Raw genomic sequence first — 16,066 nt, forward strand, 5'->3', positions numbered from 1 at the left:
TAGACCGCCACGTAGGGTTGTTGTTAGGGAGGTAATGGAGCTTAACGACAGAGTGACAATTTCGTAACGAAACAATAATGTAAGTAACTAAATCGTAACATTTCAAACATAAGTGACTAAAATGTAATCTGCGATAAACAAAAGTGACTATTTTTATAATTTACTCATAAATATAATACATAGACAATTATTGATACATAATAATCTTTAATTCATGAATGTATTTTATGATATTCATTTTTTGAAGGTATATTATAATATTCATGTATGTTCATAGTTCATGAATTATCATATTGAATGAACCCGGACTCACACCACAAGCTTATAGCTCAAATTATAAGGCAAATTTGTAGCCGGAATTATAAAATTTTCCATCGTTTGAGAACAATTTCTTATTCATTTATCATGGATTTTAAGCATGTTAATGTTTTATATTAAAATACAAAATCCTATATATATACTGTACATTTAAACATTTTCCCTGAAAAGTGTTCATTAATCATCTTTTGTAAAACCAATTTCCAACAATTAGGGCCTCAAACAAAAGGAAATCTCTCTTAATCCCAGTTTTCTTTAGTTCACAAACTAAAGCCTTTATTAAAATGTATTGAGCTCCCTAACAAACGTTGGTGTGGATATATTAAAAAAAGAAGAAGCTCCCATCCCATACATATTTAGAATTGCAGTTTTCATCGTCATTTTGTCTTTATTGTAATTACTTGGTGTTTTCAATAAGATGAATATTATTTATTGCAGGTTTCACCACGTCTTTTATCATATTTTATATTTGATGAGATGATGTACTAGTTTCTGAAGAGATGAAATTTCGAAGTTGCTTCGTAAGCATTGCGTTTCTCGATAAACCATCGTAAAGGTCTAAGTCAATAACCTTTCTTATGAGCTCTTCCTTTATCTTTCATAGAAAAGTCTTACAAACCAAATTTTCTTATTTGGTCAAATGGGATAGTCCACTTTATAATTTATTTTACATTTTAATCGTAGAAATACTGCATAATTTTCCGGTTTTTATTAGTTTACCATATAACTTTTTCTCTTATAGCTGTTGCTCCCTCTTCAGAAATTGAAAAAGAAAATGCATCATCAACCCTTCATTTCAACACCTTCCATCTCCATCTCCATCTTCACTTTGTTGTTGTTTATCATCTTCCTCCTCCCAGTATCATACACCCAAGATGAACCCAGGCTTACGCAGTGTTTTAAAAGTTTTGATTGTGGAAACGTAAAGAGCCTGGTGTTCCCCTTTTGGAAAGAGGTTAGTCCTGAATATTGTCACCAAGAAGGCTTCGAGGTGACCGAATGTGAAGATGGTCATCAGCCAGTCATCAGTATTGATGAGACTAAATTCCGATTGGTTTCTGTGGATCTGGTCAATTTTAGAATGACAATCACTAGGGAGGAATTGTGGGATCAAGTTTGTAGTTCAGATGCCAGTCGTATAACAAATGTGACTCTGGGATACTCTTTCCTGCGCTATTCCGATAAAAACCAAAACCTTACCTTCTTTTACAATTGCGAGCCATCAGTAGCAGCACCACCAGCTTCAGCTCAATTCCGGTGCGCCCAAGGGTTAGTTCCAGTCTATGCGGCTGATTTAGTGGATAGAGGTTCTTATGAACAGTTTTTTCGCTCTTGCCATGGCGGCCCTATCCAAGTTCAGGTTAATGAGAGGGCTTTCCAACAACTGAAGAATGGGAGCCTGGGAAACGTTGACTCTGAGGGTCTGGGATTTGATGTGTTCTATCCTTTGGCTGACCTTTTCTGCGAGAAATGCAAGATGCAGAACGGTTCATGCGAAAACATGGCCTCACCTCAATATCCTATCTGTAAACATCCTGGTACGCACAATCAATCTCTTCCTCTAATCAGTTCACATCTATTTGATTGCTAAAATCCCGTAAATTCCTAACCTCCTTAACCTTAATCTGTGCTGTGAATAGTGTTTTCTCCTTTAATTTTTCCAGTCTACATTGTACAACTAGAACTGGTAAGCAGCCATCACTCATATTCAAGCTTAGCCAGCCATAGGGTCAAAGCACGTATCTTCTAACCAAGTTGTCTTAGGTATGGTAAAAAAGTAGGTGTCAGGTGTCCACTATTCGATTCCGAAACGTTGGATAACTAAAATGGTGCCTTTTTTTTTTCTTACTGTTGCAAACGCAAATGAATAAAAAAACTTAGATCAAAATTAGTAAACTTAATGCCCTAATTAGGGGGCCATTGACCATATACTTGTCAGCTAATTACATGTATAAGAGCAGCTGACCACTCACTAATTCGTACATTAACATTCCATTAGACTCTAACAAATTCTCTTAGTTAGGCTAGTGTTAAATTAAGCAATGGGATCTTGATGCTACTTTGTACTGGAGATGAATGCTATGTTTTAGTGACATCAAGAGTCTTGAAACTGAAAACAGCGGAAACAATTAGATTGAGTATTGTAGTCATAATTAAAATTAGTAGCGACATATATTTTATATTTAGAAAACCAATGCTTAGATGAATTATAGTGAAATTTTCTTTATATTAAATAATAAAATTCATTATAATTGATATTTATGTTAAATAATAAATAAAAACTATTAAAAATCATTTTAAAAATATATTAATAAAATTAAAAATATAAAGAAATAAATAATTTATGATTGTGCTTAAATTCACATGTAGAATATTGACTACTTCAATTATAGTTTGATTACTAATTGGACCCTTGAGGCCTGGTAAGCAACTGAGGTCTACCGCACTCTATTTTTCCTTTTGAGATGTCATCACACATGAGACAGGTTGACATTCAAAGGGTGTTAAAGTGCTGTTGAATATTTCTAGGGGTTGTTGAAGGATGAAATCCGAAACTTATTTTATTAAATAAAACTTCAACATAAATCTTTTGAAAACTTATATGTGATTTTTGGTTGAATAAAACTTCCTTCTTTGTAGTAATTTTTTCAAAGTTAGAAATGGATAAATTCATTATTAAATTAGAATCGAATTATTAATTTAACAAGTGAAATTTAAATATTTAGTGGTAACTAATGAGTTTAATTGAGTTTTTTTTCTTTATTTTAATTAATACGGACAAAATTTAGTTTAGTTTTGAGCTTAATTATAAATAATCAAATTTGAAATTGAATATCTTTTTTATTAAATAAACGAAATAAATTGAATTAAATTACATGAGATAAATAAATTCAATTTTTATTAAAATTAAAACTAAACTTGCATAAATAGAAACTAGACTGTATGTTGGATGATATTTTGTCCTGTTCTTGTTCATTCGGCCTATTGGGCATTACAAACACCATAAAAATAGAGTGAAAATCAGAGTAAATAAACATTTTATGATGATGAATTCTGAAAAGAACAGAAATATAATTAGTAGTGATTAGGGTTATTGACCCGCAATCATGGTGAATCATTAGACCAATGAATAGTCATGGTGGAGATCCATTAATTCTTCTTCTTGTTCTTCCCCCCATCCCCCTCTCACTTGGGTCTCATTATTTTTAGGTTCTCTATATTATACCTACATTATCAATTTAGTATTTTACTTTAATTTGATTAAATTTAATTTTTATATTTTTCGAAATTTAAAATTTTAATCTTAACTTAAACGGAAGCAATTAAAAATGTTAGGTCAAATTCTACTATTAATTCCATAGTATATGTAAGTTGTGAATTTAATTTTTATTCTCCAATTTGATCATTTTAAGTCTCTATACTTCTTAAAGTTTTGAAATTTCAATCCTAATATTTTTGTGAATTTTATGTGGAAATAGAAAACTAATATTACATTACACATGTAATAATATGATTATTGCACAAGATTTATAGATAGTAGAATTTAACTAAATCAATTTAATGACTATTATTTAAGAAGGCTGAAATTTTAAAATTTAAAAAGTATAGAAATTAAAAACAACAAATTAAAGTATATAGATACTTATTTTTCACTTATCAATTTCTTATTTACTTGTCAATTGTCAGATTTGCTTCTCATATTGATGGCAATTAGTGGGATATATAGACATTATGGTACAAGAAAATTAATGTTAGTTTGGTGTAAAGAAAATATAAATATAAATATAAATGTGGAATGTAATGATAAAATATATTGTGTTATATATATATAAATTTATATAAGAAAGGTATATAACAAATATGATATTTGATAAAAAATTTGCAATTTCTTCCCCTATTCATAATTTGGTGGGTTTTTTTATACCGAAAAAGTTAAAAAGAAAATATAGTTAAACTTGTAATATATACTAAAATTTTGCACATAGTGATTGGTAAAAGTGACAAATAAGGATAAATAAATAATTTGAAATTAAACCAACTACTTTGAAGTTAGACTTGGTCTTCCAACAGTTCTTAGTTGCAGATTAGTGTTTTATATTTAGATAAATTAAGTGTATTTGAAGCTTAAGCTACTATCATTTTCTACTATATATTAATTTCCCTTTAAAATTACTCTATATTAGTTGGCATATGAAAATGTCAGTGTTTTGAACACTTCAAATATGAATACTTGTACGAAAACAAATGGGAAATTTTAGTGAATTTACTGAATTCCAAGGGCGGATGTTTGAATGATTTCTAGCTTCAAATGAAAACCCCACGTTAGGCTCTCTCAGCCATTCGATCGGTCACATTACGTTTATTAACAACCACTTAGCTTTCTCTTTCTTTCGGTCTCGTGGAAAACTCTACGGTGTATTTTTCTTCGAAAAGTTAATGTCCTTAGCTTTGCAATACTAAATATAGGAACCCTTTCACTTAAAAATATTGACCTTGGTTCCTTCTAACTTCCACGTCTTCTTCCTTTCTCACAGGGAGACCTTCCTTTCCATGTAGGAAGCCATTTGTTGGTGTCTTTTTATGGCCTATAAGAGACTAGCTTTTGGTCTTAATATGATGCAATTCTTTTTGACTGTTAGTTCCATGGCGGGCCACCTTAAAAACTTGTTCTTGCTTCCATTAATCTCCAACTTCTGAATCCGTCAATTGTTCCCAGAGAGCAGCTTTTAATTACACCCAACTTTTTTGCCTTCATTTCTCCCAATTTTCTTTTGGCCAATATCAAACTTATGCTATTTCCACACGCTCCTCAAGTTTCTTACTTAGGTTAACAAATATGAAACACAAGCTTAGACCCATTGTTTCCCACATGGAATGCAATCGAAAGGTGTGGCACAAGTGATCCTCTTTTTGTTCAACGACCAAATCCTTTGGTTTTATATTAATTTTATGTATGTATAAAGAAGTGCCCGCCCCACCCTTTTAACTTATTCTATACCATTTTATGTTGGGGAGGTATAGACTAGTTTTCGTTCAAGTTAATGAGATTTCGTTTTCAGCCAACTACAAGGGGGAAGTTTAAATAACAAAGGTTATCTTTATTTGATAGTGGGGTTTTAAGCATAAGCTGGCTTCCATTGTAGCTTTTAGAATTTAGAGGGTAAGAGTCATTTCAAAAAAATGTATAGTTTATTGGCCCATAGAGTTCCCCTAAATGGATGCATGAGATCAAGCAAACTGCACCATAGATTTGAATGTAGTAGGATGGTCAATCTAGGTAGGAAGTTGTGCAAGAAAAATAAAAACAATATCTTTGCCTTTTGCTTTAATTATTGTTTTGTCTTCTTTTTCTTTCAAACTCCAATCACAATCAATTCACCAATTAAAAGCAAAAACACCATTAATTCTATCCAGTTCCCTTCAACTGCTTCTTCTTCCCATTTCCAGTTCATGTCATCCTTTATTGCTTTCTCCTCAAATGGATCCACAAAAGCTGATAAACTTTTCATCATTTCTGTCTTTTTTATCACCTTAGCAATGGCAACTGAAACCCTGTCTAGGGACTCACACTTCGAGGCTTGTATGCCTTGAAGTTGTGGCCACGGTCCCAATATAAGCTATCCTGTTTGGATTTTCGAAGAACAAGAATCATTCTGCGGCTATCTGAACTTCGAGATCACCTGCAAAGAGAAAGATCCTACACTCAAAATTTCTGAGGAAACTTGTATCATTAAAAATATATTTTACAACAACAATTCATTGCTTGTAGTCAATGCTGTTGTACAAGATGATTGTCCGACTCCGCAACGAAATGTTTGCCTCGATCAAACTCCCTTTAGTCTTAGTCCTGACAATGTCAATCTTTCCTTTTTATACAACTGCGAGGAACAACCAAATTATCATACATATCCAGTAAGTTAATGTTTCTTTCCATTCGTTTGCTGTTTTCCACAAAGAATCTTTGGAAAAGACTAACTATTCGATCAAGTGGTGCCGGACTATGATTGATTCCCCCATCTTCATAAACGACGATGTTAGTTTCGTTAGCTTATTAGACATGAATTTTACCAAAGTTTTGAAGTCGGAGTTTGTTTTGAACTGGACCGCACATAGTTGCAGCAGCTGTAAGAGAAGTGGAGGCCGCTGCCGTTCGGTTATAATGATGAATTCGTTTGCTTTTGCCTGGACGGGCCTCATCCGAAGACCTGCAATGGTGGTAACTTAGTAGGACATTCATACATCCTAACTCTACTAATACTTCCTTCCCTTACTTCTTCATGTTTTTTTTTTGTTCTTTTTCTTAATTTTAGCTTGCCTAATAAATTTTACTTAAGAGGTATGTTATCAGTTAATCTTCCATTTGCACTCTCGACCTGTATTGTTCGCTTACATCATAGGCAACTCTAATATGGTATAACATTATATTGTGTACCCTTTTTTTCTTCATGTTTCATAGCTGAGGTTCGCATTTCAGAACATATAACTTGATCTAAACTGCTGATAATTGACCCTTTTTCAATAAAAATAAATTATTTTCTTTTTTTTTTTCTATTTCAGGCGAAGGCTTAGACGTGAGAACAAAGCTGATCGTTGGTAATATGATCCCCTGATCCTCCTCTGTTTCATTCTTAGTCAGTTTGTTGCTTCATGCATTTTCTTCACCAAAATGACATGAAGTTTCAATATGTAACATGCGCAGGTTTCTGTGCCGGTGCTGGAGGTGTACTAATCACCAGCCTCTTCTTCTATTGCTGGTTACGTCACCGCCGTGGTAAAGGGTTCTTTAAATCATCTTTCATAACCGGCAAGAGTTATTTGGACCGCTCTTTGGCGAGCGATTATGAGAAAGGTGATAGCTTTGCTTGTGTCCATGTCTTCACCTACAAGGAACTTGAAGAAGCTACCAACAATTTCGATTCCAATAGGGAACTTGGTGATGGAGGCTTTGGAACTGTCTATTATGGTAAGAAAAACTTTATACTCGAATCACCACTTTGTCAAAAAGTCTATTGTTTCATATCCGTCTTTCTTACCCAGGCAAACTTCGGGACAGTCGCACTGTTGCTGTTAAACGCTTATATGAAAACAACTACAGGAGAGTTGAGCAATTCATGAATGAAGTTGACATCCTAACTCGGTTGCGCCATCCAAATCTTGTCTCACTTTATGGATGCACCTCTCGGCACAGTCGGGAACTCTTGGTCGTATACGAATATGTTGAGAACGGCACTGTCGCGGACCACCTTCATGGTGAATATGCTAAACCCGGGGCACTCCCTTGGCACATTCGGTTAGACATAGCCATAGAGACCGCAAGTGCATTAAAATATCTCCATGCTTCGGATATCATTCACCGTGATGTGAAAACCAACAACATCCTCCTCGACAACTATTTTCATGTTAAAGTCGGGGATTTCGGACTGTCTCGACTCTTTCCAACTGATGTTACACATGTTTCAACCGCTCCACAAGGCACTCCCGGTTATGTCGATCCCGAATATCACCAGTGCTACCAGCTTACTAGCAAGAGCGATGTATTCAGCTTCGGGGTCGTACTAACCGAGCTAATATCATCGAAACCAGCCGTGGACATCATGAGGCACCGCCATGAAATTAACTTGTGGAACATGGCAATCAACAAGATACAAAACCGGGCATTGCACGAGCTAGTGGATCCATCTCTCGAGTTCGAAACGGATGAAAAGGTTCGGAAAAAGATAACCTTAGTGGCAGAGGTGGCGTTCCAGTGCCTTCAAAACGAGAAAGACATGAGGCCGACAATGGCTCAAGTGTTTGAGGCTTTAGTGGGCATACAAAATGAGGAATACAAGAAAGAAAAGGGTGAAGAAATAGAAATGGAAGCAGCAGGGGACGAGGGTGGGTTGTTGAAGAGTACAGCAGTGCCTCATTCTCCAGATTCTGTGATAAAATGGGTTAGCAATGGCAGCTCTTCTACAACTACTACAACACCAAGTTTCTAAATTTCCAGCTATATGTAAATAGTACCATATATGTAGGATAAAGGGTGCATGAAAAAGTCAGCTTTTATTACTAAATTTTCAGCTGATTCTTGCTGGTTTTTTTTTTTTTTGGATTAATCAGTTCCGAGAAAATGAAAATGTTATTTATTGTTTGGGAGGGGTGTAATGTAATGTAACTATGTAAGTGTAACAAAGGAATCTATGCCTTAGTTTTATGAGTTAGGGTCCCAACTATTTAATTTAATTTTATAAGCTGATATTAGTGCAAATATGTAAAATCGAATAAGAGTGGCGGTGAAAAGCTGTATAAATATTGGTGTGATCTTTTGAACTCTGATGAAGTATGTGTTGAAAAATAACAGTGGGTTATCTTCTTTAATAAAAAAATGGGAAGAATATATAAAATTAACTTTTTACTGATTCAATTTGATTTTTAACAGGGTAATTTAAAATCCGGTTCTTACATGATCACCAAACTAAATGAGCACCTGATTGGACCAACCCAATGAATCAGTCCAGTCCCATTTTTAAATTTCATGGTTTGATGCAAAACAACAGAGGTGAAGTATAAAACAGTAGCAATATGTAAATGTGAAAAGAGAAGTCAAAATAATGGGAAACATTCCCATAACTCAGCTCTCATTCTCTGGTGAAAGATTATCAAGCAAATTGTTGATCCAATGAAATAAAGAAGATCTGAAAGGGTAAAATATTTAGAAAGGTGAGAGTTTCGTAATGAATATTGACAGCTTGGACAAAGTATATATGATATGATTTCACTAAATTCTCTTTCTGTCCAAAGGTGACGGAAATGACTTAAGGCTTTGGTGGAATTTGCAACGGTTGTGTGCTTTCCAGCATCTCTTTCACCTTACTTATGGAAGGTCGGTCTTTAGGATTTGTTTGTATGCACCACAGCCCAACTACTATCATCTTCCTTGCAATCTCTGTCTCTTCTTTGCTCACAAGACCAAGCAATTCCGGTTCAATATTGCCTTGTTCAATATGCTCATAAATCCATTGCGGAAAATATATCTCGCTGGTGTGATGTACCCCAACATCTAGGTTCTTTCTGCCTCCACCCATCTCTAGAATCATCATGCCATAGCTATACACATCTGATTTATGCGAAACACATCCAATGTTCCTGCAAAATACTTCTGGAGCTATGTAACCAATTGTTCCTCTAGCTTCCAACATAGATACCATACTATCAGTCCTCCCACACAGTTTCGCAAGCCCAAAATCAGAGATTTTCGGGCAAAATTGATCATCTAGAAGAATATTATGAGGCTTTATGTCGAAATGCAGAATCCGAGTGCTGCAGCCAAGGTGTAAGTACTCGAGCCCACGGGCTATTCCGATTGCAATTTGATACAAGTCTTTTACTGTCAAGTGCTGACGATTATCTTTGGAAATATTTTGTTCATAGTCATAGATGAATTTTTCTAACGATCCGTTGGGCATGAACTCATAAATCAAGGCTCTTTTTCCGCCCTCTAAACAAAAGCCTAAAAGGGTGACAACATTAACATGAGAGGTACGACTAATACTAGCAACCTCATTGATAAATTCTTGACCATCTCCTTTGGATGTATTAAGCAGTTTCACAGCAACAAGGCGGCCGTCGGGTAGCTTCCCTTTGTAAACACTACCGTAACCTCCTTTGCCTAGCTTTTCTTTAAATGAGCTGGTCATTTTCTTGATGTCTGAATAACTGTATCTTTTAGGAACTAAACCTCCATTGTTTTTTAGGAAAGCCTCAATATCTTGATCTCTGTTTCTAAACTTACAATGAAAGGTAATCGAGATTTTTCTTCTGAAAAATAGAATGCTGATAACGGTGATCAGTAGACCAGTTGCTGCACTACCAAGGCCTGTCATATAAGCAGAAAACCAACTAGAGAAAATCAAGCAGCAAAATATTTTTATTTCGAAGTAGTAATTAATTTATAGAGATGTTCTATTATGGAAGAGGTATTATTTAAATATTATATATCATCGAAAATTTTTTTATATAACACAATGTGATATAATTAAAATATTATTACAAAATTTTTTAATAATATGTTATGTACTATTAATTTATGTGTGTATGGTAATATAAGAAATGATAACAATTATTGAGTATTGATATTATACAGTTTATTTTTTTAATATTATATTATATTATATTATATTATATCTAACAACTTTATAATTTTGTAGTTGTGCATGAAAGATTAAGTTCAATCCCTAATAATTACACCACAATAATAATAATAAAATTAAGAATAAAAATCTACTGTATATATTATATCATGAAATTATATTTATTTATTCTTTATGATTAATGATATTCGTATCAACTTGAAACAATATATGTATAAACATTATGGACATAATTAATACCATATTAATTTAACTGAATTTAGCTAAAAATTTTAGGATATAAAATATAAATTAACATATCTATATCTATATCCATATATATTATTATATAATATTATAATTTTTGGCCAATATAATGTTATAACATGGTATATTAATAATTATATTTACTTATTAAATATAATATAATAATATGATATGTCATATACAATAATCTAATGCCAATTAAAGTAAATCTCAAAATTCCAACAATTTCTTAGTTTAATAAAATATTGTAGATATAAAAATTTAAATTCAAACCAAGCAATCTCATTTTCCAACCTTAATTATATAAAAAATATAACCCATTCTCCAACCCCGATAAATGATTTCATACCTATTGTAAGCTTTTTTTTAAAGAGAGAACCTTTTCCTGCAACAGAAGATTACGTCACTTCAGCTCCAACTATTTCATAAGCAATTAATATTACTACTAGTACATTTTAAATTACGAAAATATTATAAAAATATTTCAATAAAGATTATTAATGGAGTAACAAGGGAAACCACCTCATTCAAATTATTTCATGAGCAATTAAAATTTATTACAGGTGCCCAATTAAAGGCCTCCAAGATAGAATAGTTTATTTTTATTAGAATTTATTACACGTGAATGAAAATATTTTATATTAATTATATATATTTATAAAAATATTTCAACAAATAATTATTAATAGAGTGGCAAAAATTTTCTATATGAATTCGTCCGTATTATATTTGATTCTCAAATAATGTTTTTTACATGTTTTATTTAATATTATATAAAAATGTAAAAAGATGAAAATACTTTTATAATAATATTAAATACTCTTTAAAATAAAAGTATTTTAATAATTAATATGAAGTTGACTCGTGACACTAACTTAATTAACCATTTTATATATAGTATAGACATAATAGGTTAAAGTAATTTTTCTTACCCAGATTTAATTTTAATTTATTCAAAATATTTTATTCAAGTAAATACTAATTAAAATTTTAATGTCTTAATTAAGTTTTGCTTCTTTAAATTTTTATCAAACAATAATTTCTTTCTATGAAGAGAAAAAAAAGATTACAGCCAAAATGCGTCCTAAAAAGGGATAATACAATTTTCAGACCCTTAAAATTATTATCTAGATTTATTTTAGTTTTGGTAATTGTATTTTTTTATAGTTTATTTTTGTACTTGAATTTGACAATTAAGTTTAGTTTAGTTCTTGAAATTGAAAAATATAAAAATTTGATTATGCAGACATGTGTACGAACAGGTCAGATCACCTGTTTCAGATTCAATCAGTTTCATTGGTTTGACCATTAGACCAACAAAAATTAAATAAATAATTAAAAATTTATAAATTTATAAAAAAATTATTAAAGCAATTCAACTTGTTCAACTGTTGATTTTTGTACCAATTTTTTTATCTTTACTAATTCTAAGTAGTTTCTGTGTCAATCAGTTCAATTTTTTTGTTTAGACCATTATATCAATCAATTTTTGGTCCATTCGATCCAATCTTGTTCTAGTAACATATGCCACATCATCAAATCTTGACAGAATCTAAGTTCAAGGTCTAAAATGAATCTAGTTGTCAAATTCAAGTATAAAAATAGACTACAAAAAAGTATAAATATCGAAGTAGAGCTAATTACCAAGTTCAGGGGCTAACAATTACATTATCCCTAAAAAAAAGTCAAGCAGGCTACAAACTTAGTTAGAGGAAGCAATTGAAGACCTCAGTGTCATACAACAGAAAGCTTCGAAAGGTAAGTAGAACCTAAAACTCTCTGAAGAAGAAAAAAATCATCTATTACTTGAATCAAGCCTCTGGTTGATAACTAGAAGCAAGGAGAAATCCCAATACATTCTCACGACCCTTTAAACCATATAGCACTCTTCGCTACGGGTCGAAAAGTAAAAATCTTCAACAGTTAATCCAATTAAAATATTTTTTAAATACATTAACCGAATTAAAATATTTCAATGAATTTAATTGATTAACCGAAATTTATATGTTTTTATCTTTTGATTAAAATAAGTATAAAATATAAAAAATACGTTGTTAATGTTTTTTTAATAGTTCAAAATTATATAATATATATTAATTATTTAATTAATATAAAAAATAATAGTTAAAAAATACGTTGCTAATATAAAAAATATATTATTTATTATTTATTTCAATTAATTCAGTTAATTAAGTTAATTATTTAATTTTAAATCTAATTAATTGATAACTAAATTTTAAAAAATTATTAACCACCTTCCAACTAAACTAAATTCAATCATTAACTAATTAACCAAATTAAATTATTGAATTGATTAATTATTTTTAACCAAATTATAAACACCCCACCCTTATCCATTAAGGAAACAAAATCTTATCGTTGTGGCTATGAAGACATCTATGACCTAACTCAACTGGTGCACTAGAAACCTAGTCAAAACGAGTTCCTGAAACTCTCGATAAAACCAAGTCATTGAAGACTAGAGAAATCGAGTCACCACAGTACTCTAGGTCCACGGTTAATCACTAAGTGAAACCAAAGCACGATCCAACACACGGACCAAAAAACTTCATTATTCCAATAATCTGTCCGCTCCCTACCAAAAAAGTTGGCCGAAAATCGACAACAGCGCATGGCTAGGATCGTAAGGGGGAGATGGCCGGCTGTTCAATGGCCAAACCGCTAGTGACCATGAAAATACCAGAGCCTTAAGGTTGTTGGCTCAAAACAGCACCACTATGGATCTCCAATCGGAGATCCGAGCGGTCAAACGCCATAACTGAGCAAGAGGAACTGAGGTCCAAAGGCACGCGATGATCGATCGGTGGGCTGCTAGTGAACGGGGCTTATATCCTTCAAACTTTAGAGCGTAGATCTGAAAAGCTCCAATAAGAAATAGGAGAGAGAGACTGGAGAAGTAAGAGATAAGAACTAGGGGAGAGAGATTGGAGAAGTAAGAGATAAGGCAGTGACTAGTTGGTCGAAACCCACGGGGACAATGGACGATAGCTGTGAGAAACACGAAAACATGAGTTTCGTGGCTGTTTCAAGAGGATCTAGCACATAGAAAGAAAGAGAAGGAGGAAAACCCTCGAATGGTGGCTTGAACAGTGACTTTGACAGTAAAAACAAGGCGTGATAGCGTCGATAGTTATGACTGCAAGCAAGACAAATTTTATTTGTGATTTACTCAAGTTTTTAATTTTTAAATAATTTATTATCGTCATATATAAAATATAATAACGTCTTAATAATAAAAGATTGAAGTTCATCAAATAAAAGAATATGAATTAAATTGAATAAAAATATAAAGGATAATATTTTTATTTATTAGTATTTTTTTGTTATTCAATTATGAAAAGTTATAATAGTAATTCATTATTCAATTTTATCTTTTTTTATCCTCAGCTAATTAAAGTAAAAATAAAAACATTCAAAAAGTTAATATAGTTAGGTGGCCAAAAAAGATTATTGAATAATTGAGTGACAATTTTATAATTTTTAATAATTAAATAATAAAAAAACATAATTAAGTGATTTACCTCAAAAATTTTAAAAGATCTGAAAGATTTTAACCATGATTCTTTTTAGAATCACTCATGGTGAGCTTATAGTTTTCCATTTTAATCTCACTAAATGCAACCTAGCTAGGAGAGTTTGTAGAGTTTAATGTAATATATATTTTTTTATGGAAGAGTACTTTAATGTAATATTAATGTGCAAACTTGCATGCGATCAGCTTGCTGTTAGACATGTGTAATTGGCATCGCTGCTACGTAATTTATGCTATATTTTCTTAAACTGAAAAAATTAAAGGAGAAAACACTATTCACAGCACAGACTGAGTAAGGTTAAGGAGGTTAGGAATTTACGGGATTTTAGCAATCAACTAGATGTGAACTGATTAGAGGAAGAGATTGATTGTGCGTACCAGGATGTTTACAGATAGGATATTGAGGTGAGGCCATGTTTTCGCATGAACCGTTCTGCATCTTGCATTTCTCGCAGAAAAGGTCAGCCAAAGGATAGAACACATCAAATCCCAGACCCTCAGAGTCAACGTTTCCCAGGCTCCCATTCTTCAGTTGTTGGAAAGCCCTCTCATTAACCTGAACTTGGATAGGGCCGCCATGGCAAGAGCGAAAAAACTGTTCATAAGAACCTCTATCCACTAAATCAGCCGCATAGACTGGAACTAACCCTTGGGCGCACCGGAATTGAGCTGAAGCTGGTGGTGCTGCTACTGATGGCTCGCAATTGTAAAAGAAGGTAAGGTTTTGGTTTTTATCGGAATAGCGCAGGAAAGAGTATCCCAGAGTCACATTTGTTATACGACTGGCATCTGAACTACAAACTTGATCCCACAAATCCTCCCTAGTGATTGTCATTCTAAAATTGACCAGATCCACAGAAACCAATCGGAATTTAGTCTCACCAATACTGATGACTGGCTGATGACCATCTTCACATTCGGTCACCTCGAAGCCTTCTTGGTGACAATATTCAGGACTACCCTCTTTCCAAAAGGGGAACACCAGGCTCTTTACGTTTCCACAATCAAAACTTTTAAAACACTGCGTAAGCCTGGGTTCATCTTGGGTGTATGATACTGGGAGGAGGAAGATGATAAACAACAACAAAGTGAAGATGGAGATGGAGATGGAAGGTGTTGAAATGAAGGGTTGATGATGCATTTTCTTTTTCAATTTCTGAAGAGGGAGCAACAGCTATAAGAGAAAAAGTTATATGGTAAACTAATAAAAACCGGAAAATTATGCAGTATTTCTACGATTAAAATGTAAAATAAATTATAAAGTGGACTATGGTGAACTATAAAAATCGGAAAACCATGACGCAAATGAAGTTGGAATTTTCCACCAAAGAGAAGGTTATACAGAAATTCATATGAAAACACCACTCGTACTGGTCTTTCCCTTTTTCTATTCGAAAAGAAAGAGAAATTGTAAGCTACTTCGAATTTTCATCTATTGAGAATTTGACCCAATAACTTGTGGTTTGGTTTCAAGTTGGACCTAGTTGACATCATCTTTTAAGTTTGTGCTCAATGTGCAAATTCATCCTCATCCCTCGACTAAAAAATAGTTACTTATTTAAATTTTATATTTATATATTAAAATTTTTATATATACTCGGTTGAAGTGTGATCAGTCAAACTCAAGGTTAATTCAATTAGAAATTTATTTAGGATGTATTTGGACACTAAAGAGTAATTAGATGAAACAGTAATTACCCCATCTTCTAATTACAAGAAATTCTAGTTACTTAAAAATGTTTGAATTGTAGATTGAAATTACATTAGAATTTCTTCATGTTTAGTAATAATAAATGTAATTGCACAATTACATAAT

At 32.5% G+C, this 16,066-nt stretch overlaps 2 protein-coding genes across 3 annotated transcripts; one reads left to right on the forward strand and one right to left on the reverse strand.

Annotated features, from left to right (window-relative positions):
* The first annotated feature begins 800 nt into the window (after positions 1 to 800).
* LOC107944063 (LEAF RUST 10 DISEASE-RESISTANCE LOCUS RECEPTOR-LIKE PROTEIN KINASE-like 1.2) lies at positions 801 to 8,518 on the forward strand. The gene is made up of 4 exons (XM_041076941.1): positions 801 to 1,856; positions 6,877 to 6,912; positions 7,019 to 7,282; positions 7,357 to 8,518. Exons 1-4 carry the CDS (start codon positions 1,094 to 1,096, stop codon positions 8,298 to 8,300), a joined length of 2,007 nt encoding a protein of 668 aa, XP_040932875.1. The 5' UTR covers positions 801 to 1,093; the 3' UTR covers positions 8,301 to 8,518.
* Positions 8,519 to 8,904: 386 nt separating this feature from the next.
* Positions 8,905 to 15,683, reverse strand: LOC107944064 (LEAF RUST 10 DISEASE-RESISTANCE LOCUS RECEPTOR-LIKE PROTEIN KINASE-like 2.8). 2 transcript variants are annotated; one of them, XM_041076942.1, is made up of 3 exons: positions 14,629 to 15,609; positions 11,047 to 11,082; positions 8,905 to 10,177 (listed from the first exon to the last, which is right to left on the reverse strand). In XM_041076942.1, exons 1-3 carry the CDS (start codon positions 15,389 to 15,391, stop codon positions 9,117 to 9,119), a joined length of 1,860 nt encoding a protein of 619 aa, XP_040932876.1. In that variant the 5' UTR covers positions 15,392 to 15,609; the 3' UTR covers positions 8,905 to 9,116. The 2 variants fall into 2 exon arrangements, with proteins under 2 accessions (XP_040932876.1, XP_040932877.1); XM_041076943.1 differs by lacking the exon at positions 11,047 to 11,082 and having other exon boundaries at positions 14,629 to 15,683.
* Between the last annotated feature and the right edge of the window lie 383 nt (positions 15,684 to 16,066).

This window comes from Gossypium hirsutum, chromosome A09 (assembly GCF_007990345.1).
Source record: "Gossypium hirsutum isolate 1008001.06 chromosome A09, Gossypium_hirsutum_v2.1, whole genome shotgun sequence".
Lineage (NCBI taxonomy): Eukaryota > Viridiplantae > Streptophyta > Magnoliopsida > Malvales > Malvaceae > Gossypium > Gossypium hirsutum.

Coding starts and splice junctions, on each gene's coding strand:
- LOC107944063 (XM_041076941.1), top strand. CDS start 1,094: ATGCATCATCAACCCTTCATTTCAACACCTTCCATCTCCATCTCCATC. Junction 1,857..6,876: donor TCCTATCTGTAAACATCCTG/GTACGCACAATC, acceptor TTTCTATTTCAG/GCGAAGGCTTAGACGTGAGA. Junction 7,283..7,356: donor CTTTGGAACTGTCTATTATG/GTAAGAAAAACT, acceptor TTTCTTACCCAG/GCAAACTTCGGGACAGTCGC.
- LOC107944064 (XM_041076942.1), bottom strand. CDS start 15,391: ATGCATCATCAACCCTTCATTTCAACACCTTCCATCTCCATCTCCATC. Junction 11,083..14,628: donor TCCTATCTGTAAACATCCTG/GTACGCACAATC, acceptor CTTCTGTTGCAG/GAAAAGGTTCTCTCTTTAAA. Junction 10,178..11,046: donor TAAAAAAAAGCTTACAATAG/GTATGAAATCAT, acceptor CTTATATGACAG/GCCTTGGTAGTGCAGCAACT.